General features: G+C 43.4%; 1 protein-coding gene across 2 annotated transcripts in view; it reads left to right on the forward strand.

Annotated features, from left to right (window-relative positions):
- b4galt2 (UDP-Gal:betaGlcNAc beta 1,4- galactosyltransferase, polypeptide 2) overlaps nt 1-25,864 on the forward strand; it is a 344,819-nt gene that overhangs the window by 273,537 nt on the left and 45,418 nt on the right. For both annotated transcript variants that reach the window (XM_055641639.1, XM_055641638.1), the window contains 2 exons: nt 246-433; nt 20,822-20,944. In XM_055641639.1, the coding sequence (XP_055497614.1) occupies nt 246-433; nt 20,822-20,944 (311 nt within the window). The remainder of the gene's footprint in view (nt 1-245; nt 434-20,821; nt 20,945-25,864) is intronic.

A 25,864-nucleotide genomic window follows, 5' to 3' on the forward strand; every position in this document is an offset into this window, starting at 1 on the left:
GGAGAATAGAGCTTCAACTCCCCCTTGTGCCCCTTAATTGTTTTTATAAAATAACAACTGGAGTGAAGTTTGGGGATTTTATGTCTCATGGATTGTGCTCACTGTTGTACTTTCAGATAATGTGTGCACTCGGAATGTGTTAATGCAGATTAGTTTTTGTCCAATACAATGTATATTTCAAACTTGTGTATAATCTCCAGGCCAAACATTTGACATGTATTTTTTTCTGCTTCTGTGTTTTGAAGCAAGGTGAAGGCATGTTCAACCGAGCAAAGTTACTGAACATTGGTTACATGGAGGTACTGAAGGATGGAGATTATGACTGCTTTGTATTCAGTGATGTCGACTTGATCCCGATGGATGACCGAAACCTCTACCATTGTTATGACCAGCCGCGTCACTTTGCAATTGCGATGGATAAATTTGGATTCAGGTGAGATCATTGTTATAATTCTGTGACTGAAAACCAGTTGCTCCTAATATGAAATCAATTTAAAGAACATTTCCGTAACAATCATTGGACTGCTTACTGTAATGTCTTGAATCTAAGAACGCCCAGCAAAATTAAGTTAATGGCATAAGCAGAAATATCAAACTTCTTGAACAAATGTGCCTCATAGCAGAGTTGTGAATCTGCATGTATTACACACACACACTCATGGATATATACATATATATATATACTAGACTAAGTGGGACCCGTTGGGTCCCAGCATCACACAGGAGGGCTGGTCACCAACGCAATATTCCACCTCTCCACCAATTCCAATATTGCTCGCCAGTGGGGGGGGGGGGGGGGGGGGCTTTCTGTTGTGCTGGTATGGGTGTTGCGGGCCGAAAATACTGGTTCCAAGAGGGCTAGTATAGACATTGTTGGCCGAATGGATTCTTGGACTGGCAGCCAACTGTTGCAACGATTTTAAAAGCCAAGCCAAGGCAAACAATTTGGCTGCAGCCACCAGACAACCAAAATTCATTTTGTGAACACAAACTTTTTAAAAAGGCGAGGCAAACAATTGGGCAGCAGCCACTTTACAGCCGCATCGAGGGGGACTCACCATGGAGTAGACATGCGTTCAGTGTTGTTCGCAGCTCAGAGAGCCATGACCCTCTCACTTCTTGGGTCTAGCAGAGACTGAGTGAGGGACTACACTTCTGGATTTTATAGTCTCTCCCCCCTGTCGCCAGCGGGGGCAACAGAGAGAATGGCAAATTAAAAAACACATTAATCTCTCTCTGATTTTTCATTGATGGGAAAACTCCTCCGGTCCCAGGAGGCGGAAGGGGGACTCTGAGGGAGGTGGCCAAAAATGACGGTCGTAGGTGGCGGAGTACTCTCGGAAATCGCAGCACAGTGGGCCAAAAGCGGTCAAGATCAGCCTTTTATTAATATAGATGTGTGTGTGTATATATGTGTGTGTTTATGTGTATGTATATACTGTGTACATATATATATACTGTATATATATATTTGTGTTATGATTATTGTACTAAAGCTTGTGTTATGATTATAGTACCGAAACTTGATGAGCATGTATCTTCTACCAATGTGCAAGCACATATTCTCAAGAATATTCACAGAGGATTAATGAATGAATAAGAGAGAGGCACCTTATTTTTTGTTCTCTTTGAATGCGCACAAAGGATCTGTCAATTATTTCAAACTAAGACATTGATATCTTCCTGACCAGCCATTACTCTGCATTTAATTTAATTGTTGCAAATAATTATTTCCAAAGGGCAAACATCGTGGCCCATTAAATGCACCATAAAGTGTAGATTAGAGAGAAGTACAAGGCCATTAAAAAATTTAGGAGATATCATCAATAATGACTGATCAAATTTATTCCAATTGTCTACATGGGCACTTTGAAATTTATTTCAGTTGACTAAATCCTCAGTTTATCTGACTGTCTTGTACTCCTTTCTAATCTCATTAGAATTGTAGCTTTTTCTAAATTGTTTCTGTGATTATTTCAAGGAAGCTTTTCTTCACAGCATAATTCTGATGCTCCGCTTATGTTTCTGACACCACTTCTTATTTTCCTCATTTACCTGCCTGTTACTGAATTTCATTTATTCCCTTTGTGCCTAAAGGACCTCAAATAGTTCTACTTAAAAATGCAGTCTCGGAGGGGAGGTGGCTGGGGAAACACATCTGTGCAGGAAAATCTCAGCAAAGCTACCATCCCTTGCTGTTTGGCTGTTGTCTCACACAGGGGATGTAATTTCCTTTCTTCTTGCCTGAAGGCTGTGCATTGATGTTTATAAATGTTAGTCTGCTTGGGGATTTTCTCAGTTTACTTTGTTATAACCATAGCAGAAACCCCATTCTGAACTTGGGAAGTAGTCATATAGCTTGGGAACAGGCTCTTTGGTTCACCACATCCATTCCAAGCACTAATTGTATTGTTTTCTCTCATGTCCCCTCCAACTAAACCCTCCCCAATTCTCTTGCAGTCCATCTACGTTTTTGGCAATTTACAGTGGACAGTTAACCTACCACTCGCATATCTTTGGTATGTGGGAGAGAGGCAGAGCACCTGATGGGAATCCTATGTAGTTATAGGAATGCACACACTCCACACAGACAGCACCCGAGGTCTGGAGTTGAGAGATTGCAGTGTTCACTCCTACACCATGGAGCTTTCTATAATTCTGTAGGAACAAGCCACTTTATTTGTCATCAATAGACCAATGCTACTTATTTGTTCACTCCCCAAATCCATCATTTAAAAATCTATCAGTCAGAGCCTTAAGATCATTCTTTGTTAAAAGAGGCACGTGAACCCATAAAGGTAATCAAATATAAAAATTAATTTGTCTGAGTGAAAAAAATGTAACCTCCTTACCAATCTAAATAATTTATCGCTTACCCTGAAACTATTGTCCATAGTTCTAGACTCACCAGCCCAGAACAACAACCTCACAGTATCTATTCTGTGAAGAAACCTCAATCTTGTACCTTCCAGGGAAATTGCAACTCATTCTGAAACTTGTTTATTTTCCATCCAGGCCTCCATGCATCAAAGACCAACAGGCCAATTAATCTTCCTAATGGATAGCTGTATATTAATACAGCTCTTTCAGAGTGTTGTGCATAAACATTGCCTGAATCTTTCTAACCAACGGTCTTTACTCTTCTAATGGATTTAAATTTATTTTGTTCAATTTAGCAAAATAAGTGCTATCACATTTCTCCATTTTATACTCCATCTGCCACTCTTTTCCTCGCTCACTTAAATTGTCTCATTGTCTCTGTCACTTTGTTTTTCAAGCTTACTTTCTCAACCACCCCCATGAATCACCAGCAAACTTGGATACAATAAACTCAGTGCCTTCATCCAAACCAATTGATACAGTTGGTGAATAACTGAAAACCCAGCACTGTTTCCTGTTAATTATCGCCTGCTAACCTGAAAATTACCCTTTTATTCCTGCAGTCTGCTTTTTGGCCTTCAGTAATCCTTCATCCATGCTGATATATCCCAGTTATAACCATATAACCATATAACAATTACAGCACGGAAACAGGCCATCTCGGCCCTACAAGTCCGTGCCGAAAAACTTTTTTTCCCCTTAGTCCCACCTGCCTGCACTCATACAATAACCCTCCATACCCTTCTCATCCATATGCTTATCCAATTTATTTTTAAATGATACCAATGAACCTGCCTCCACCACTTCCACTGGAAGCTCATTCCACACCGCTACCACTCTCTGAGTAAAGAAGTTCCCCCTCATATTACCCCTAAACGTCTGTCCCTTAATTCTGAAGTCATGTCCTCTTGTTTGAATCTTCCCTATTCTCAAAGGGAAAAGCTTGTCCACATCAACTCTGTCTATCCCTCTCATCATTTTAAAGACCTCTATCAAGTCCCCCCTTAACCTTCTGTGCTCCAGAGAATAAAGACCTAACTTATTCAACCTATCTCTGTAACTTAGTTGTTGAAACCCAGGCAACATTCTAGTAAATCTCCTCTGTACTCTCTCTATTTTGTTGACATCCTTCCTATAATTGGGCGACCAAAATTGTACACCATACTACAGATTTGGTCTCACCAATGCCTTGTACAATTTTAACATTACATCCCAGCTTCTATACTCAATGCTCTGATTTATAAAGGCTAGCATACCAAAAGCTTTCTTTACCACCCTATCTATATGAGATTCCACCTTCAAGGAACTATGCACCGTTATACCCAGATCCCTCTGTTCAACTGTATTCTTCAATTCCCTACCATTTACCATGTACGTCCTATTTTGATTTGTCATGCCAAGGTGTAGCACCTCACATTTATCAGCATTAAACTCCATCTGCCATCTTTCAGCCCATTTTTCCAAATGGCCTAAATCACTCTGTAGACTTTGGAAATCCTCTTCATTATCCACAACACCCCCTATCTTGGTATCATCAAGATTACTTTTTAAATCTCAAAAACAGCCTTAAGGTTTGACACATTATCAGCTTTTTCAAAATGTGGATAAACTTCATCCATTAGTTCCCCCTTAAATACATGCCACTGGTTTAGGTTTATTATTGTCACGTGTACTGAGGTACAGTGAAAAGGTTTGTTCTGCATGCTATCCAAACAGTTCAGAAATACTATACCTAGCTACAATCAGTTCAAACTCAAGTCCAATAGATAGAGCAAAGGAGAAGATACAGAGTGTCGAATATAGTTCTCAGCATTATAGCACATTGTAGTGTATTAGTACACTAGATTAAGTCCAATGCCCTTATTATGGTGGAGGTGAATCGATTAGTACCTTGGCTTATGGAAAGACCCATCAGAAGCTTGATTACAGAGAGAAAGAAGCTGTTCCTGAGTCTGGGATAATTGGGGTCGTATGGGGCTTTAAACTAAATAGTGGGGGGCGGGGATTGGAAATTGGAAATGTATGGGTGATGTTAAAGGGGAGGAAAGTGCACGAGAGGTTACTGAAGTCTCCAGCAGATGTAATAGGAGAGAACGTTTATAAAGGGATACGAGTCTGTCAGACGGCGAACCAGAAAGAGCCCCGTTTATTCCCACTCTTTGCCTTCTATCATTCAATCAATCTTCTATCCACACATGTACCTTCCCTCTAAAATCATCTTGTTTAGCAGCTTCACGTGCAGCACCTTATCAAAGGCCTTTTGAAACCAATTTTGAACTAAGCTATAACCCCTCCACCTTGTTCCATATACAGTACTGTGGTTTTTCAAATGTAACACCTTTAGTTCAGTATTCACCACCCCTCATCTCAAATTTGTCCCCATTTTGCCTGACCTTAGACTTATGATGAGCATTCAACGGCAGTGGGGCTGGAAGAGATTTTATAGTTAGGGAAATAAGGTTACTAGAGAGAGAACAGGGTCACTTAGAAGCCAAAACAGTCATCTCTGTGTGGAGTTGAAGAAGATGGGCGAGATCCTTAGTGAGTATTTCCTCTGCATTTACTGTGGAGAAAGATGGGGTTGAGAGGGAAAGATAGAACAACCATGTTTGAATGGCAGAATAGACTCAATGGGCCAAATGGCCTAATTCTGCTTCCTTGACCTATGAACTTATCAACATGATACCACACGCCATTGTTTTGTACCACACAAGAGAATGCAAGCCTTGCCACAATCACCATCTTAGTCTGGATTTCCTTCATGGCGCGCTTAATGGCTCTGTGAAGGTCCTAGATTAGGGGTATCAAACTCATTTTAAGATCACGGGCCGGATCAGCCCCATTTGCCCCATTTGACATGCGCGAACATCAGTTAGCCAGCCCGAGGCCAGGGGGAGCTCAGCCCCGCTATCTTGTCCATTTGGCAGCGGTTGCCAGGGGCAACCATCGCCTTGGCCAATCACGGGGCGGAGGATAGGATCGCCCCGCCGCCATCTTGCTTCTTTGACGGCTGGTGCCCGGGGCAACCGTCCCCATGGCAATTGTGGGCCAATCACGGAGTGAAGGATGGGAGCACCCCTTCTGGTGCAGCAGGCGGCACAGACAGAGGTGGGAGAGAAAGCGGCGAGGGAGAGAGAGCGGCTGCCATACAGATGCATAATAAATCGTTGTGAATATATATATTTTTTCCCCTAAATCATATCGCGGGCCGGAATGGATCCAGCCCGTGGGCCAGTAGTTTGACACCCCTGTCCTAGATAGAGATCTTGTTTGGCTCAGGATCATTTGACTTGAATGCTGTAGACATGGAGTTCACCTTGCGAGTGGACCTTGTGGTTCATGTATGGTTTCTGGTTCGGGAACATATGCATTGTCTTCTGTGAAACGCAGTCGTCTAATCACTTGCTGATGAAGTCTCTGACAGTAGTCTGTGACGGTAGTGGGATATTTATCTTGGTCAGCCGCAGGTTCCTCGAGTCCACCAATTCAAAGCTGTCACAAAAGGTGTCATCTGTTTCTTCCGACCTTCACTACATGACTTTCTGTAACTTTGCTTATTACATCATTCACCTGACGAGAATCTTGGCATTTCAAGGAGAAAAAAAACTAGGCTAGTGAAGTACAGTACAAATGCCCTGGAGGAAAAAATTCCCAGTCTCTTTCAGAGAGTAATGATCAGTTAAGTAAATGAGCTGAATATTTTATGCTTTAAAACATACAATACCCACACTATCCAATAGCCTATCGTAGAATAGTGTAATGTAAGAATGTAAAGTAGGATTTCTTTGTGATCTGCACTGAACTTAGAATTTGTTAGTCTTTCTGATGGTGGATTAAACAATTGGTGAGTGGAGACCAGGTTAGAATCAATAAATGTTTTATTTCATAGTGAGTGGAAACAGTAGGACTTGCTTTACACAAATGTGCAGAGCCATGAACGTGTTAGAACGCCTCCCAGCATTGAGTTATTTAACCTGACTTTAAAATACCCTAGCTATCCTTTTATATTCTGACTTTTCTAGGGGCTTTGATAAAATCAATTGACTGTCGGATTGACTGCTAGTATAGGTTTTTCTTCTCTTTCTTGCAGCTGAAATCCCGCCCAGGACCACTAACTTCCCATACCAGGGATGCTTTGCAACTCCGCTACTGTCTGTCTCACACCTCCTGCTTTTATCTCTGGCATTTGTTCCAGCCATCAAACCCTTGCCTGTGTCCACCTATTACCTGCCACGCTTTGTCCTATCTCCCGTCTTCAAGCTTTCTTCCTCCTGACCTCCCCAACCCCCCACAATCAATCTGAAGAAGGGTCCCGACCTGAAACGTGTTGCGTGCGAGTGTGAGTGAGAGTGTGCGTGCGCGAGTCAGATTCAGATTCAAACTTTATTGTCATTGTGCAGTGTACAGTACAGAGACAACAAAATGCAGTTAGCATCTCCCCAGAAGAGCGAACATAGAATAATGAGCAACTCGGGAGACACGGGGTGTTGCGATGTGCTCGCGCTGCCGCAATCACCTCTTGTGAGTGAGTGTGAGTGTGAGTGGGCGAGAGTGAGTGAGAGTGTGCGTGCGCAAGAGTGAGTGTGCGTGCGCGAGTGTGAGTGCGAGTGTGAGTGCATGCGAGAATGAGAGCGTGCGCAGACGGAAAGCAAGAAAAAATGAAATATAAACAGACAAAAGAGACTGTAGATGCTGGTATCTGGAACAAAATACAATGTGTTGGAGGAATTCAGTGGGTCAAGCAGCACTTGAGCACTTGGGGGGGGGGGGGGGTGTGGTCGGGGGTGGGAAGGTAGGAATTGTCGATGTTTCCGGTCTAAACCCTGTAACAGTGCTGAAATGTACACAGAACACTGCAATTAGAGTCATGTAGCGTGAAAACAGTCCCTTCAGTCAAATTCGGCCATGCCGATCAAGATGCCCATCTCTGCTAGTCCCATTTGCCTGTATTTTTAAAAATTAGTTGAGAGATACAGCGCGGAAACATCCCCTTTGGCTTACCGAATTCACGCCGACTAGTGATCCCTGTACAGTAGCACTATCCTACACAAAAGGGACAATTTACAATTTTTACCGAAGCCAATTAACCTACAAACCTATACGTCTTTGGATTGTGGGAGGAAACCAGACCACCCGGGGAAAACCTATGCAGTCAGGAGGAGAATGCACAAACTCCATAGAGACAGCACCCTTAGTCAGGTTCGAACCTGGATCTCTGGCACTGTGTGGCAGCAACTCTACTGCTGCGCCACCCTGCCGCCTGCTGCCCATATCCCTCTAAACCCAGATTTAGCAGTTTGAAACCTTTACCTATCATGTACCTGTCCACTTGTCTCCTGTGGGAATGAGGGAAGGGAAGTAGGGAACCTGGAGTGTTGGGAGATGAGTGGATGGCAGCAGGTAAAGGAACTTTACTAATATAATGCCATTGTAATGGTTAACCTCCTTCAGAATGGCATCATATCAGTAAAGGAGCCCGGTGCATGTATGGGGATACTCATTCCTTGAACCACACTCTTTTCTGTAGATAAACTGAATGAAATCATTGATTGATTGCGTCTTCACGCTTAAGGTGGGCCACCTACTGCAGCTCTGATAAGAATATTGAATGTACAAGCGACAAGAGCTTCACCAGGACTCTTTTACAATTGGATCCTTGTTCACTGCGGATTATTATTCAAATCAAGCTATGGCTGCGATCTGCCTCTTGAAGTGATTAGTATTCCTGGCTGTATTCTGTTCCCTCTAAAGGATATATTACTCGCAGATGGTCCCATGGTAAGGAAGGCTTCTTAAGAGAGATTTAAAGCAAACTGAAACCATTTGATCCTGTAAATGCATCTTTAAAGCTTAATATTACAAGCCAAGTTGGCAGTAAAAGCCAAAAGATGAATAATTTAAAAAAGGATATAAGAGTTGAGGTGCGAGCAACATTTTGATAAAATCTTTCGCGTGTTGTACTGTAGGTTTTGCCCCCTATCTATGGAAACGACACTAATTTGGTAAATATAATGTGTTCTTTTATTTGAAGGACATGAGGAGTATTTATTTTATTTGAAGAATGTTATATCTTTATCAACAACACTCGGACAACCAGTGAGACACTAAAAGGTCACTGATCATTTTACACCATTACAAAATGAATACTAGAATGGACAGATCAAATCCATTCTTATTTATTTCAAATATAAAGTGATGAGCAGGCAGGTTGCTAACAGGATGTAATATTGCATTTGGTGACATCCCTGATTGTCAGTAGTTTGCTTAATTCCAGCTAACTTATTAGACTCAGCTTACGCTAATACCCATAACAGGAGAATCATATTCCGTTGTTTTCCACTGCATGCAGGCAAGAAGATAGTTACTGATTACAGGTTTAGAATTTCATGAATTACAAACACAATTACATTTCATCTTCTGAGTGATAACAGCATTTGCACAGAGTTGTCAACTACGTTAAGACATAGTCTTTAATATTTTTGTGACTTCTGAGATATGTGGGAAGATTTTTATTTCCCTTTGTAGAAACAACTCAATTTTCCTACTCGGGCATTTCGTTACAGCGGTGACATTTTTTATGCCCAGGTGGCAAGCACAAGATTTGTTCCTGAATGGCTGATTGCGATCCCCTTTGATTTGTGTCTGAAAATGTTTTTGTTTAAGTTATGAAGGTGGTGCTGCAGACTAATGGTGGGCAGCTCAGATTCCCCATTGGAAATGTAACCAATTTCAGATGTATAGTTTACAGAAAGAGAGTGTTGCTCATTGTAACTTGCTAATTGTAATATGCCCCAATTAAATTAATAAATAACACCACTTGCACGTTTTCTCCATGCGATAAACCAAAGAATTCTCTTGAATCTTATCTCTAAATCCAGTGAGTCTTTCATTGCCCCCATTGCTGGCACGTTCTTAATATGTTGCCGCAAACAGTTGGCTGAAGAAGAAAGGATGCCTGAAAGTATGCTGATCACGCAAATAAATGTCCATGCTTGAGTAGCTCTATAGTGCTGCTTCCTCACTGCCAGACAATCCTCCTATTATACGCAACTGAAAATCGCAGTTCAGCTCAAACAAGATGTACATCAAAACACATTTTTTCATGGTTGTTTGAGTGAAATATTGATAAGTGCTGATTTAAAATTATCCGTCTTATTTTCAACTAGCAAATTGCCTTGAACTTTGACAGTTAAGGTGAGTAATTAAGTGCTTCCCAAGATTTGTAATTAAAATGAAACAGTTTATGCCTATTCAATTCTCTACTCTAAACTGTGAAAAACCCTTTCCTACTAGCTGTACAAATTAGTTATTTCCATGCTGCATAGTTTAATCAGTCAAAGTAAAATAACTTGCAAAACTTGTACACGCCTTTCAACTTTGACTCCTCATCCACAGCTTTAGTTTAGTTGCGTTAATTTTCACATGTGCCGAGGTACAATGAAAAGCTTTTTTGTTGCGTGTTCTCAAGTCAATGGAAAGACTATGCATGATTACAATCAAGCCGTCCACAGTGTACAGATACAGGATAAAGGGAATAATGTTTAGTGCAAGATAATGTCCACAAAAGTCCGATTAAAGGTAGTCCAAGGATCTCCAATGAGATAAATGGTAGACCAGGATCGCTTTCTAGTTGGTGATAGGATGATTCAGTTGCCTGATAACCGCAGAGAAGAAAATGTCCCTGAATCTGGAGGTGTACATTTCCACACTTCCATAACTCTTGCCTTAACCGAGGCAGCCTGAAGTGTAGATGGAATCAATGGAAGAGAGGTCATGATAGTCTGGGATGTGTTCACAATTCTCTGCAATTTCTTGCGGTCCAGAATTCCCAATGAAATCAGTGGGGTCTCAGGTCATACGTCAGGTCTAACCTATCTCAAGAATCCCAGCAGGGCCTACCACTGGACCCTACATGGTGTTACACAGCTGAACATGGTAAACTTGCAACATCATTGTCTCACATGGGTCTTGGGCATCCTCATTTGGCATCCTCATTTGGCAGTTGCTCATCGATTGAAGTTTGAGATGTTGCCTTTTCCCATTTAGAAATCTTGACATCCACACAAAGGTCGCCCTCATTTTTCTTTTGCAAAGCCAGAGAAGTAGTTCTTTTAAAGTTATTCATCAGATTGTGAATTTCTTGATGTACAGAGCGAACAATATCAGCCTCCTTGTGAAACATCTAATGGGCTTAAAGTCCCCAGATCTTGCCTTGGCAGTCATTTTGCTGCTGTGCCTATTGAGAGCTTTATTGGATCTCCCTTTGGAGGTGCAAGGCGTCTCTTGACAGCATGGTCACCAAAAATTGTACAGTTTACTCAATTTTGATGAGTGCTGATAGACTAACATTATTATTACCACAGAATCTGAGCCATTTGTCTCTATCAGAACAGATATCTTAATTAATTACTGTCTCTCTACAGCAAATGCAGGTAAAGAATACTTTAATGACTGAATCTGAGATTGATTTATAATGGTTGGGAATTGTGAATTTCATGTACAGGGAATTGTCAAAAATTGTTAATGGATGCTCAAGTCAAGATTATTGCAGGGTTCTGTCCAGGGATATTTGCTTTATGTTTGGATTAAGTATTATTAAAGGCATTTAGACTAGTGTTTAAATTGTTCCAAGTGAGCTAAAATGACTCCATGTATTCAATGCAGTAAAATAGAAAACCTCATAAATCAGTTATGAGGAGGGGCCCAGACCTTGACAACCCATATACATTGTAAAAAATGTTTACTCCAAATGGTCTTGCACCTTGCAAAAATACTCTGTTTTTCAGCTAAATGTGCAAGAAATAAGCATGTTTAGCGAGTCAAGGCAGGTTGAGTTAAATCATTTTTATTGACAAATAAAAACGGTAATTAAACTCGGTAACACGCGTGCCTGACTAGCTAACATAAGAATATCTCCTGTTGCTGGGATGAGCGCTGACGACTAACTGGAAGCCCGCGAACGAACCTCCGCCGTCACGTGATTGAGCCAACCAATGACGAGATTCGAACTTCCCCAAACCACCACTAGGTCTTCTTCTTTCGTGTGGCGTGCATAGCGTAAAGTTGTAGGACAACTTGTTCTATTTGATCTTCTGTTTGTGCACGTCGAGTTGATTGCATTAGTCGAAACAGGGCGGACCACGTGAAGGTTGCAATCTTTCACCCTCACCACTAGGTGCCGCTACAGGACCCCCCACTCCCCCCAGAACCCGAGGAAAGGAATCGAGTGGGAGGCCGAATGGGGCGATCAGACCGAGCGGAGACCGATGGAACAGGCACAACCGGCGGTACAGGATGAACTGACGAAACAGGGCTAGCAGGCGGAAAAGTCACAGGTGAAACAGACACGACAGGTGTATCAGGTGCAAGGGGTATGACCCGCAGACGACCTCTATGCCGGGATTGAGCCACCACCTCTGGGCTATCGACATCCAGATGGGCGGGCTTGAGACGCTCTCCTCCCAACTCCCGACATCCAACAGAAAAGTTGCGATGCCGGGCCACAACACACGGAAAGGACCCTCATAAGTCCACTACAGCTGCGTCCGGTGCGAGTTCCTGCGGATAAAAACAAACAGGCAGTCCTTAAGCTCCGGCGGAGCGTAAACAGGATCAACCCCATGGCGAGAGGTCGGAATAGCAGCCAGGCCGCCCCGCAGGTTCGCCAACACAGACGAAGTGGGCTCCTGCAGTCTCCGACCTGCAGGATGGAAATCCCCAGGCACCCGTAGCGGGGAGCCGTACATGAGCTCAGAGGACGATGTGTCCAAATCCGCCTTCGGGTTCGTACAGATCCCCAGCAGCACCCAAGGCAATTGGCCACCCAGTCCGGGCCCGTAAGCCGCGCCTTCAGCGCCGACCAAATGCCAATGGAAATGCTCCACAAACCGGTGGCCTGAGGGTGATAGGCGGTGGTGTGATACAGCAGCGTTCCGTACAGCTGTGCCAAAGCCGACCACAAGGCAGAAGTAAACTGGGCACCACGGTCGGTGGAGATGTCCGCAGGCACACCATAACTAGCCACCCAGTGGGCCACGAGAGCCCGAGCACAAGACGCAGTGGAGGTGTCAGAGAGTGGAACGGCCTCTGGCCACCTTGTGAAGCGATCCACAATGGTGAGCAGGTGTGTGGTACCGCGAGACGTCGGTAGTGGACCCACCAAATCGACGGATGTGCTCGAACCTATGAGGGGGAACCACAAAATCCTGAGGCGGCGCTCGCAATTACCGCTGGATGTTTGACCTCTGTCAGGGAATGCAGGCCCTAGCCCAGGCTGCAACCTGTTTACGAAGCCCCTGCCAGATGAACTTGTCCGCCACCAATGCAGAAGTCACCCAGATGGAAGGGTGGGCCGGACCGTGGACAGCGTTGAACACACGCCGCCGCCAACCCATGGGGACGATAGGGTGTGGCCTCCTGGTGGAAACGTCGCAGAGGACCCTCAGACCTGTAGGATTGAACGGGACATCGGCCTGCACCAATCCTGAAGCTGCAGTCTGATAGGCATCTATCTCACCGCCCTCGCGTTGTACAGCAGCCAGCCCAGAATAGTTCATGCCCAGGACCATGGACTACACGGTCATGACTACAGGGCGAGATAAAGCGTCCGTGACCAGGTTCAGCTTGCCCGCCACGTGCTGGACATTGGTGGAGTATTCCGACACAAATGCCAGGGGCCGCTGTTGCCGAACTGACCAGGGTTCGGACACCTGTGCAAATGCAAATGTTAGGGGCTTGTGGTCTGTGAACGCCATGAAGGGCCTGCCCTCTAGTAAATAGTGGAAATGACGGACTGTCAAATAAAGGGCCAGGAGCTCTTGATCAAACACGCTGCAGCTCCACTCCGGAAGACGCAGGTGCCAGCTGAAAAAGGCAAGCGGCTGCCAGCGTCCATCAATAAATTGCTCCAGTACCCCAATTTCAGGCTTAGAAAAATTAGATAAGTAATTGCTGTAATTATATATCTCATTATTATCTATATTACTAAAAGTCTGATCTTGACCACTTCCTGTTCTGTATATTGATTTTTTTTAAATGCGCTGCCACGTACGGGTGTGATTTTTGGCCATCTGAGTAAGAGTCCCCCTCTGCTGCACAGGGCAAGAGGATTTTTCCCATCGATAAAAACTAAAAGTGTTATTAGTGTTTAAAAAATATTGAGATTCTCTCTCCTGAAGGCCACGCCCCTTCCAGAGGGACTATAAAACCCGGAAGTGGGGAGGTGCCTCAGTTCTCTGCAAAATGGGGGAGCGAGAGGTCGCAATTCTCAGTCTGAGCTGTGAATAACACTGAACACGCATCTACTAAACTGTGAGTGGTTTGACTGACCTGTCAGTGCCCTTAATGTGGTTTGAAAATGCAGTTTGAAAATGCAAAAGTGTGTTTTGGTTTGAAAGTGCTAAAGCTGTGTTGCCTTTGGTTTTGAAAGTGCTAAAGTGAGCTGCCTTGCCTTTGGTTTTGAAAGTGCTAAAGCGAGCTTCCTTGCCTAATTAGAGCCGCCTTGCATAGATGGGGGAGCGAGTGGGGCACGTCTCTCAGTCTGAGCTGTGAATAACACTGAACACGCGTCTACTAAACTGTGAGTGTGCTTTTACTGACCTTGAGTGCCCTTAATGTGGTTTGAAAATGAAAATTTGGTTGGTTTGAAATAAAGCACAGCAAATGGTTGGTGGTGGTTAGATAGAAACATAGAAATGTAGAAAATAGGTGCAGGAGTAGGCCATTCGGCCCCTCGAGCCTGCACCGCCATTCAATATGATCATGGCTGATCATCCAACTCAGTATCCTGTACCTGCCTTCACTCCATACCCCCTGATACCTTTAGCCACAAGGGCCACATCTAACTCCCTCTTAAATATAGCCAATGAACTGGCCTCAACTACCTTCTGTGGCAGATAATTCCAGAGATTCACCACTCTCTGTGTGAAAAATGGTTTTCTCATCTCTGTCCTAAAAGATTTCCCCCTTATCCTTAAACTGTGACACCTGGTTCTGGACTTCCCCAACATCGGGAACAATCTTCCTGCATCTAGCCTGTCCAACCCCTTAAGAATTTTGTAAGTTTCTATAAGATTCCCCTCAATGTTCTAAATTCTAGCGAGTACAAACCGAGTCTATCCAGTCTTTCCTCATATGAACGTCCTGACATCCCAGGAATCAGCCTGGTGAACCTTCTCTGTACTCCCTCTATGGCAAGAATGTCTTTCCTTAGATTAGGAGACCAAAACTGTACGCAATACTCCAGGTGTAGTCTCACCAAGACCCTGTACATCTGCAGTAGAACCTCCCTGCTCCTATACTCAAATCCTTTTGCTATGAATGCTAACATATCATTCGCTTTCTTCACTGCCTGCTGCACCTGCATGCATACTTTTAATGACTGGTGTACCATGACACCCAGGTCTCGTTGCATCTCCCCTTTTCCTAATCGGCTACCATTCAGATAATAGTCTACTTTCCTGTTTTTGCCACCAAAGTGGATAACCTCACATTTATCCACATTATACTGCATCTGCCATGCATTTGCCCACTCACCCAGCCTATCCAAGTCATCTTGCAGCCTCCTAGCATCCTCCACCCAGCTAACACTGCCCCCCAGCTTTGTGTCATCCGCAAACTTGGAGATGTTGCATTCAATTCCCTCATCCAAATCATTAATATATATTGTAAATAGCTGGGGTCCCAGCACTGAGCCTTGCGGTACCCCACTAGTCACTGCCTGACATTCTGAAAAGGAGCCGTTTACGCCTACTCTTTGCTTCCTGTCTGCCAGCCAGTTCTCTATCCACATCAATACTGAACCCCCAATACCGTGTGCTTTAAGTTTGTATACTAATCTCTTATGTGGGACCTTGTCGAAAGCCTTCTGAAAGTCCAGATATAACATAGAAACATAGAAACATAGAAATTAGGTGCAGGAGTAGGCCATTCGGCCCTTCGAGCCTGCACCGCCATTTAATATGATCATGGCTGATCATCCAACTCAGTATCCCGTACCTGCCTTCTCTCCATACCCTCCGATCCCCTTGGCCACAAGGGCCACATCTAACTCCCTCTTATATATAGCCAATGAACTGGCCTCAACTACCCTCTGTGGCAGAGAGTTCCAGAGATTCACCACTCTCTGTGTGAAAAAAGTTCTCCTCATCTCGGTTTTAAAGGATTTCCCCCTTATCCTTAAGCTATGACCCCTTGTCCTGGACTTCCCCAACATCGGGAACAATCTTCCTGCATCTAGCCTGTCCAACCCCTTAAGAATTTTGTAAGTTTCTATAAGATCCCCTCTCAATCTCCTAAACTCTAGAGAGTATAAACCAAGTCTATCCAGTCTTTCTTCATAAGACAGTCCTGACATCCCAGGAACCAGTCTGGTGAACCTTCTCTGCACTCCCTCTATGGCAATAATGTCCTTCCTCAGATTTGGAGACCAAAACTGCACGCAATACTCCAGGTGTGGTCTCACCAAGACCCTATACAACTGCAGTAGACCCTCCCTGCTCCTATACTCAAATCCTCTTGCTATGAAAGCCAACATGCCATTCGCTTTCTTTACTGCCTGCTGCACCTGCATGCCTACCTTCAATGACTGGTGTACCATGACACCCAGGTCTCGCTGCATCTCCCCCTTTCCCAATCGGCCACCGTTTAGATAATAATCTGCTTTCCCGTTTTTGCCACCAAAATGGATAACCTCACATTTATCCACATTAAACTGCATCTGCCAAACATTTGCCCACTCACCCAGCCTATCCAAGTCACCTTGCAGTCTCCTAGCATCCTCCTCACACCTAACACTGCCCCCCAGCTTAGTGTCATCCGCAAACTTGGAGATATTGCCTTCAATTCCCTAATCCAGATCATTAATATATATTGTAAATAGCTGGGGTCCCAGTACTGAGCCTTGCGGTACCCCACTAGTCACTGCCTGCCATTGTGAAAAGGACCCGTTTACTCCTACTCTTTGCTTCCTGTTTGCCAGCCAGTTCTCTATCCACATCAATACTGAACCCCCAATGCCATGTGCTTTAAGTTTGTATACTAATCTCTTATGTGGGACCTTGTCGAAAGCCTTCTGGAAGTCCAAATACACCACATCCACTGGTTCTCCCCTATCCACGCTACTAGTTACATCCTCGAAAAATTCTATAAGATTCGTCAGACATGATTTACCTTTCGTAAATCCATGCTGACTTTGTCCAATGATTTCACCACTTTCTAAATGTACTGCTATCCCATCTTTAATAACTGACTCTAGCAGTTTCCCCACTACCGATGTTAGGCTAACTGGTCTGTAATTCCCCGTTTTCTCTCTCCCTCCCTTCTTAAAAAGTGGGGTTACATTTGCTACCCGCCAATCCTCTGGAACTACTCCAGAATCTAATGAGTTTTGAAAAATTATCACTAATGCATCCAATATTTCTGGGGCTACTTCCTTAAGTACTCTGGGATGCAGCCTATCTGTCCCTGGGGATTTATGGGTCTTTAATCCATTGGTTGGTTTGAAATAAAGCACAACAAATGGTTGGTGGTGGTCGGTTTGAAATAAATCACAGCAAATGGTTGGTGGTGGTTGGTTTGAAATGGCAAATGATTAAAAGTCTAAACTTGACAACTTCCTGTTTGCATTGTATATTGATTTTAGATAAAACGCTACCACTTACGGCTGTTATTTTTGGCCATCTTACTCGGTCCCCCTCCGCTCATCAGGTGCCGAGGATTCTTCCCATCAATGAAAAATAAAAGTGTTATTAGTGTAAAATGTTGAGAATGTCTCTCCTGTCAATCACGCCATGAAGGCCACGCCCCTTCCGGTGGGAGGGTGGAAGAATTATAAAACCCGGAAGTGTGTGTGTGGCTCAGTCTCTGCAAGATGGGGAGGGAGAGGTCACAACTCTGAGCTGTGAATCAACTGAACACACTGAATGTCTACTGAACTGTGAGTGTGGTGTTTATGTGGTGTTTTGAGTGGTTTTATGGTGGTTTCACCCTGCTTGAAATGGTATGAAACTGCACTTGAATTTGGTGGCCTTGCACCCTGCTTGAAGTGGTAAGAAACTGCACTTGAATTTCGTGGCCTTGCTCCCTGCTTGAAGTGGTATGAAACTGCATTTGAATTTGGTGTTCCTTGCACCCTGCTTGAAATGGAATTTCAAAGAATAGCCGTGAGTCAACTGCCAGCCCACCAGCCGTGAGTGAGCTGCCAGCACATCAGGCTTGAGTGACTGAGCTGCCACCCCAAGAATCAATTTGGCCCACAAATGTCCATACTAGCCCTCTGGAAACCAGTCCCTTCAGCCCACAACACCAATACTAGCGCTCCAGAAAGTGCGCCCCCTCCCACCCCTCCACTGGCCACCAATATTGGAATTGGTGGAGAGGTGGAATATTGCGTTGAGGGACCAGCCCTCCCGTGTGAGCAAGAACTTAGTAATTATTATAACTGTTTCCCATTGATTCCAGGGTGGTAGCAACTCCCAAAATTGTTGTATTCTTTCTATTTTCTTCTATTCTATTCCATCAATGTAACTATTTTCCACGAACTGAATGCTAAAATACTGAACTCGGCCTGATTCTTGCTGACATGCGATTTTCTAAGTTAAGTTTCCCTATGCAATGGTGCTGATACAGGAACCATCTGGCACGGTATGAAAGTAGATTGGGTCAAACCTTGTTGTAAAGTAATGAACAGTATAAACTACACAGCTTTATTAAAGTATAAATCAGGCAGAAAATTCAAACTAAAGAATCAGTATTACTTGCTGGTTAATTTTCATATCTCAGCCTCCCCACTGTATTGTTAAAGTTCTTTGATTTGCACATTAAACTCAACTCAGACAGTTGGAGCTGATATTTATAAAAATTGCTGACTGGATTGGACGTGTTTCACAGTGGGCAGCATGTGTGCTGCTCAAAATCAAACTGCCGGAGGAGTCAGTGCACTTTCCAAACAGCTCACGAGGTTTAGGTTTGACCCTGACCTTGTGTGTTGTCTGTGTGGAGTTTGCACCATTTCCCTGGGACAGCGAGTGTTTCTCCAGCCACGCCTGTTTTTTTGCATGTCCCATAGATTTGCCGGTGGATTAACTGACTACTGTAAGTTATCCCTTTGAGTTAACGCCAAAGAGAATCAAAGGGCAATTGTCAGGCAAGTGTTAGGAAGCGAATAGGTTGCAGGAGTTAATGGAAAGGAGAGTGAAAGAGGCTGATCAGGTTCACTCGGAGCTGCCATGGACCTGATAGATCAAATTACCCCCTCCTATTGCTGTAAGTATCCTATGCAAGTAATTTGTTAACATTATTATGTTGTTAATGCAACATCAATCAGGCTCAGAAGAGGAACAATTTGAATTCCAAAAGCAAAGTAAAAACTACAAGTGCTGGAAAATCCATATTATTACATTTATTCTTCTCATTTTCTACTTCTGTTCAGTCATTCTTTTCCTCTTTTTTTTATTTTCGAAATCTACCTGATTTGCCCCTCATTTACCCTTCTCTTCTATAGTTCCTCTATTGTTTTTCTCTCAATCTTTAAATCTCTTCATTTACTGAGATATCTGTTGCGCCTTTTCATCAATGAGGTCCCAAATGCGTCACTGCCTTGGGATTGCCACGATCTGCTCACAGCCCCAGTAAATTACAGGTCAAATCATTTTGAGTTTGGAAATGCAGCAAAATGTGCAATGCTTAACACAAATCAAAAATGAAATACCCAACCACAACAGGATTTGGCTCAATATGGATTCATTTTGGATTGGATTGGATTGGATTCAATTTTATTGTTATTGCACTTTTCAGTGCAACAAAATAAATAACAAAACAAACACTCAACACAGTTTAAAGTCCCAAAGTCATTGGCTCTTCCCTCTTTGCTCTCCCTCTGCGCTGAGGCAATCCAGGCCTCCGATGTTGTGACCCAGCCCGGTGATGGTAAGCAAGTACCGTGGCTGAATTAGAGCTCCGCAAACGGGCAGGTTCAAACTCCGCGACCCGGGGCGGTCGAAGGTGCCGCCCTCCAGTCCAGCGGACGCAGCTGTAGTAGTTGCGGGAGCTCCGGAAAAACAGGTCACCAACCTGTGACCAGCGAGCTCCCGACGATGTCGTTCACTGGCCCGCGACCGAGCCTCCGAGGCTCCAAAGTCGGGTCGGAAGTTGGGTCGCCCCGCAACCACAGCCCCGAAGTTGGCCTCGTGTTGGTAAGTCCTGGCTGGCTCTGCCTCCGGAGCCACGAGGTCGGTCGCAGTTGGAGGCCGCCAGCTTCGCGATAGGCCTCAGCGGAGACGGAGACGGGGGATACGGCAAGAAAGGTCGCATCGCATTCCCCCATGAAGGAAGAGTCAAAAAAACATGTTACACCCACCCCCCCCCCCCCCCCCCCCCCCCCCCCTACACAACTAAATAAACCGAAATAAACTGTAACAACGGTACAAAAGAAACAAAAAAAGAAAGACAAATGGACTGCAGGTGAGCCGCAGCTGCAAGGCAGCGTTGCCACTTCTGGTACTTCCGGTATTTTACTGCCAGTTATAGGAAAAAGAAGTAAAAATGCTGTAGTGAAGGATGAAATACTGTATATTAGAGAAGTCGCTCCAGGTTCAAAACACTGTGCCATGCATTGGTGGGATGTAAGCATCTTGGCTGTCTGTCAGTAGCAGATGTAAGCTGACACCATAGACTTGTTTGTGCATCTGCCAGGGTACCATTGCACAGTATGTCTGGGACACATCTGGAGAAAAATGGTTAAATATGGTTGTTTGTCAAAAGACGAAATAAGCAATAATTTTGTATTCAAAAATGAAAAATGTCAAGTATTGAAATTTGGGCAGATATTTCTTAAATGGTTATCATGAATACATCATTACAGACATTGCAATTCCATTGTGACGAAGGTGCTCAGTGCACAAGAGGCGGTGGTTCATTCTAACCTTCTGCTTTTTCACTTTAGGCTCCCATACAATGGATATTTTGGTGGCGTCTCAGGATTGAGCAAGGAACAGTTTCTAAAAATAAATGGCTTCCCAAATGAATACTGGGGCTGGGGCGGTGAGGATGATGATATTTATAACAGGTATGGTGGTATTTCAATCATTAATATATCTGATATATGTCAGAAATATTTAACCATTTTGTTTGGATAATATAACACGAATGCCATAAATATAGGATTTTTTGTTGAACTTTCTCCTGTATAATCTGTGAAAAGCAGCAAACTGATGAGGACTGAAACTATTGGCAAGCCAATCTTGCTAAGGAAAGACAGGGACAGCACCTGATCATAACTTCAGGATTCAGCAACAACTTCAATAATGTAGCAATGTTACAACATTTTGAGATTTAAAAAATCAAGTCTGCAATTTATCCCATCAGATAAAGCATAAAAATAAGTTTAATTTGACACCTAATTCACTTTCATATCTCAAGTAATAAAAAAGTTATGGCCATTTTCATACTCGGAAATTAGCATCTTGTTCCCTCTTGATTTTCTATGGACATACCAAAAAAGCTGTGATCATGGACAGTCAAAAGCCCATAACCTTCTTAAAAATTAAGAGAACTGAATGAAATTTTCAGTTATCATAGATTGAACCATTCTGAAACAAATATAAAATAATCTTACTTGGATGACCAGAAATTAAAGCATATAATTAGTTAGTTACCCAATTGTAGCTAATTTCAAACTTCAATTACTAGATCTAAACTTCTATCCATTTCTTAATAAATGATTAACATTTTTAAATAGCCCAAGTGTCCAAATAATATTCACAAATAATTCACAATAAAACATGATTTTTAAATCTCATTTACATCAATTTATAGGCCAAATGGAAGGAATTTAGTGTTCAATTGCTGTAAATTAAAGTCCATTTTAAATCGGCTTTCTAGTGGGATCCTGTGAACGCGCTGGTTTAGAACGTTCACATTGCGCTGGATTTGTACCCTCAAATGCCCAGAAAAATACTGCGGGATATAAAGAGCCCAAAATGAGCTACTCGCTATAGTAAACTGTATATACAGGGTTCTTAAGAAGCCCCTTTTAATGTAAAAATAAGGTACATACCTTTAATTGTTTGCTTTATAAAACCCTGGGGCTGCGAGAGGTTGTGGGTTTAGAGAGTGATTTTTAAACTACTATAACTATTATACTAGGCCATAAAAACTAATAATACCTTTTGTGACGGGGTCTTTCAGCGATTTTTCGTTAATGATTTACTAGGCTGAACATTTTCGATTGCAACAGCCTGGTAAAAATCGCGTTTTAAACCCGCCCCTTCTAAACAGCGCCAAAATCGCGCACACGGCCTGGGGCAGATTCTCAATGACGATTCAGGTAGGTTTTGCAACATACCTAAATAATGTCAGCTAATCACCTATTCCAGTCTTGTATCTTGTATTTCCAACCTTTTTATTCTTCTTCTCCTCCAGTATTTCAGATTTTATTAATCTCTTCCAACTTAATTCATACAGTCAAACAGCACAGAAACAGGCATCTTCAAGTCAACAACCATGCCGACTAAGATGCCCTAAGATAGTCCTATTAGTCCTATATCCCTCTAAATCTTTCTTGTGCGTTACCGTCCAAGTATCTTTTAAATGTTGTTATCATACCCGCCTGAACTAGCTCCTCAGGCAACTCATTCCTTAAACCCACCACCCACGAAGTGAAAAAACTGCCCCTTTGGTTCTTATTAAATCTTCTCCTTCTCGCCATAAAACTATGCCCTCATGTTCATGATTCTGCCACCCTGGGTAAAAGACTCTGTACATTCATATCAACTCCCCTCATGATCTTGTACATAGAGTATATAAAAGATCACCGCTTAGCCTCCTGCATTCCAAGGAATAAAGTCTTAGCTTGCCCAATCTCTCCCTATAGCTCAGCCCCTCGAGTCCTCGCAACATCCTCGTAAATCTTCTCTGTACTTCCAGCTCACTGCCAGGCAGACCTCCACCGACCTCTCTCAGATGGCCACCACATCACCATCATTCACTCTCTCCTCGACTCCACCCCATTGTACACTTTCCCTTTTCTCCATCCCTCTCCCCATTCCCTTCAACTTTAAACTGTTTTCTTCCCTCCACAGATGCTTACCTAACCCACTGAGCAATGTTATCATTTTCTATTTTTATCCTACATCCAGCTGAATGATTTATAGCAGTTTTTAACAATGTAGTAAGCCATAACTACTGCTTAAGAACCTTCTCATTCATTTAAAAAAAATACATTTAATGCGTGGGCAATTGTTTCTTGAAATATTAAAATTCTTCGCCTTGCTAAACAAAATTTATTGTTCATTTTGCTAGAACAATTGCATTCGATATTTTAGATCCCATCCTAATTTCATACGAACATTGCAATCTTTCTTTTATTCTCTATTAAATGTTAGGAATGTTGCTTTTTACTTTGTGGTTTGTTGCTTGCAAGAATTCTTCAATGTTCTTGGCTGCTCAGCCAGGCTGGTGACATCACTGTGATGTCAATGAGGCCCAAGAGCTGGTGCCTGATGACAACTGGTCGGTACGGTGGCGCAGCGGTAGAATTGCTACATTACAGCGCCAGAGACCCGGATTCAATCCCGAGTACGGGTGCTGCCTGTACGGAGTTTGTATGTTCTCCCGGTGGCATGTGGATTTTCGCCAAGATCTTTGGCTTCCTTCCACACTCCAAAGAAGTACAAGGTTGTAGGATAATTGGCTCGGTATAAATGTAAATTGTCCTGCGTGTGTGTCGGATGTGTTAATGTGTGGGGATCGCTGATCGGTGCGGACTGGGTGAGGGGAAGGGCCCGGTTCTGTGCTGTGTCTCTAAACTAAACTAAACTAAAACTGACTGCATGAAGTGTGTAACATAGGAATTTCTCGGCAGCTTTCATTCAAGGTCAGCAGGGAGCACTGCTGTTTACGTTACAATAAACCAGAGGAGGAGGAGGATGGGGGAAAAGGTGTCCATTATTGCCAATTGTCCACTATAACTGAGTAAGGTATTATCATTGTATGTAGTTGAAACAGAGAACTGCAGATGATGGTTAATAACACAAAAGGACACAAAGTGCTGGAGTAACTCAGCAGGTCAGGCAGTGTCTCTGGAGAACATGGATAGGTGACGTTGTGACCCTTTCAGACTGATTCAGCCTGCTGAGTTACTCCAGCACTAGCTGTCATTTCACCTTGAAACTAGGCAAGAAGAAGTGGCAGCTGGTGAGAGGGGAGGTGGCCCCGTGGTGACTGGGCATGTCCTGTCAGTACCCGCGGCTTGAAGAAAACACTGTCCCCAGGGGCTACCATGTGAGCCGCAACAACAAGGGATGGAGTTAGAAGCCAGGGCTGTAAGTGGGCAGGGAGGCGGTGTGAGCAGGAGGTGGCAGGCTCTGTCTGCTATAACTGAAATCCGTTATACAGGGTTCTGGTAAAATTAGGGTTTACAGTAGTTGGTACACTGGTACACTTACTCGTCTCAGATTAGAATATGCCAAAGCATACCCCATTATCAACAAAATATGAGTTTCTCAATGAAAAAATGGAGAGTGTGGCATTGACAAACGTGCTCTAAAGGGATGAAAGCTGGCAGAAGTATTTCTGACCACGAGTACAGTGTTATCAACAATAAACAATTAATGATCTGGAAATCGGATGATGCTGAAGCAAACTGTTGTATTACCATTCTCCCAGCCCTTGCCACAGATACCAATTAGAGGACATGTACTTCTAATCATAAATTGGTGACAGCTTCAGAGAAGTGTATGTAGCCAGTTGGCCTCTTGGGACTAGAATCATCTATAATTACAAATGATTCCAGCTGATGCACAGATTAGTTTCAGTTAAATGAAGTATAATATCGTCCAATTAGCCAATATGTACAAATGTCAGTAATTGTAGTTATTTTTGTCTTGAATTGATTAACTATGCTTTTGAAATGCTTTCACATGTGTTATTTGAAACAGATTAAACTAATCAGTAATCACGCCCACACCTCAATTCCATAAAAACCTTTTTTTTTCGCATCCCAGCCCTGAATGGCCAGCCCCCTTTGTGTGTTCCCAAACCTTCATTGTTGCATTGGCCATGAAATCACCCCCACTCAATGATCTAGGAGGTTAACTATGTCAGGGAAAGTACACAAAACATCAGATTGAAGAGGACTATCCTTCTGGTCTATTTAGACCAGATCCATTTGTACTATCTTTCTGGTCCTTAGAGTGATTTGGTGGCAAAGTGATAGAGTTTCTGCCTTACAGCATCAGAGATCCAGGTTCGATTCTGACTACGGGTGCTGTCCGTACGGTGTTTGTACGTGACCACGTGGGTTTCCCTGGGTGCTCCAGTTTCCTTCCACATTCCAAAGACGTATGGAATTGTAGGTTAATTAGCTTCGGTAAAAATTGTAAATTCTCCTTCGTGTGTAGAATAGTGCTGGTGTGTGGGGATCGCTAGTGGAGAGAGGTTTCTAGGAGTATTCAACATCTGAATGGAAAGAGTTTTCTAATGAGTGATAAACAAATATATCCTGGTAATAGTATTGAGTCATAGAGTCATAGAATGATACAGTGTGGAAATGGGCCTTTCAGCACAACTTGCCCACACCAGTCAACATGTCCCAGCTACACTAGTCCTGCATTTGGTCCATATCCCTCCAAACCTGTCCTATCCATGTACCTGTCTAACTGTTTCTTAAATATTGCGATAGTCCCAGCCACAACTACCTCCTCTGGCAGCTTGTTCATAAACTCTTTTGTGAAAAAAGATTCCTATTAAATCGTTATCCCTTCTTCTTAAACTTATGTCCTCTGGTCCTCGATTCCCCTACTCTGGGCAAGAGACTCTGTACATCTACCCAATCTATTCCTCTCATGATTTTATACATCTCTATAAGATCACTCCTCATCCTCCTGCGCTCCAGGGAATAGAGATCCAGCCTACTCAACCTCTCCCTATAGCTCACGCCCTCTAGTTCTGGCAACATCTTCTCTGTACCCTTTCCAGCTTGACAACA

This window comes from Leucoraja erinacea, chromosome 10 (assembly GCF_028641065.1).
Source record: "Leucoraja erinacea ecotype New England chromosome 10, Leri_hhj_1, whole genome shotgun sequence".
In the NCBI taxonomy this organism is placed as follows: Eukaryota; Metazoa; Chordata; class Chondrichthyes; order Rajiformes; family Rajidae; genus Leucoraja; species Leucoraja erinaceus.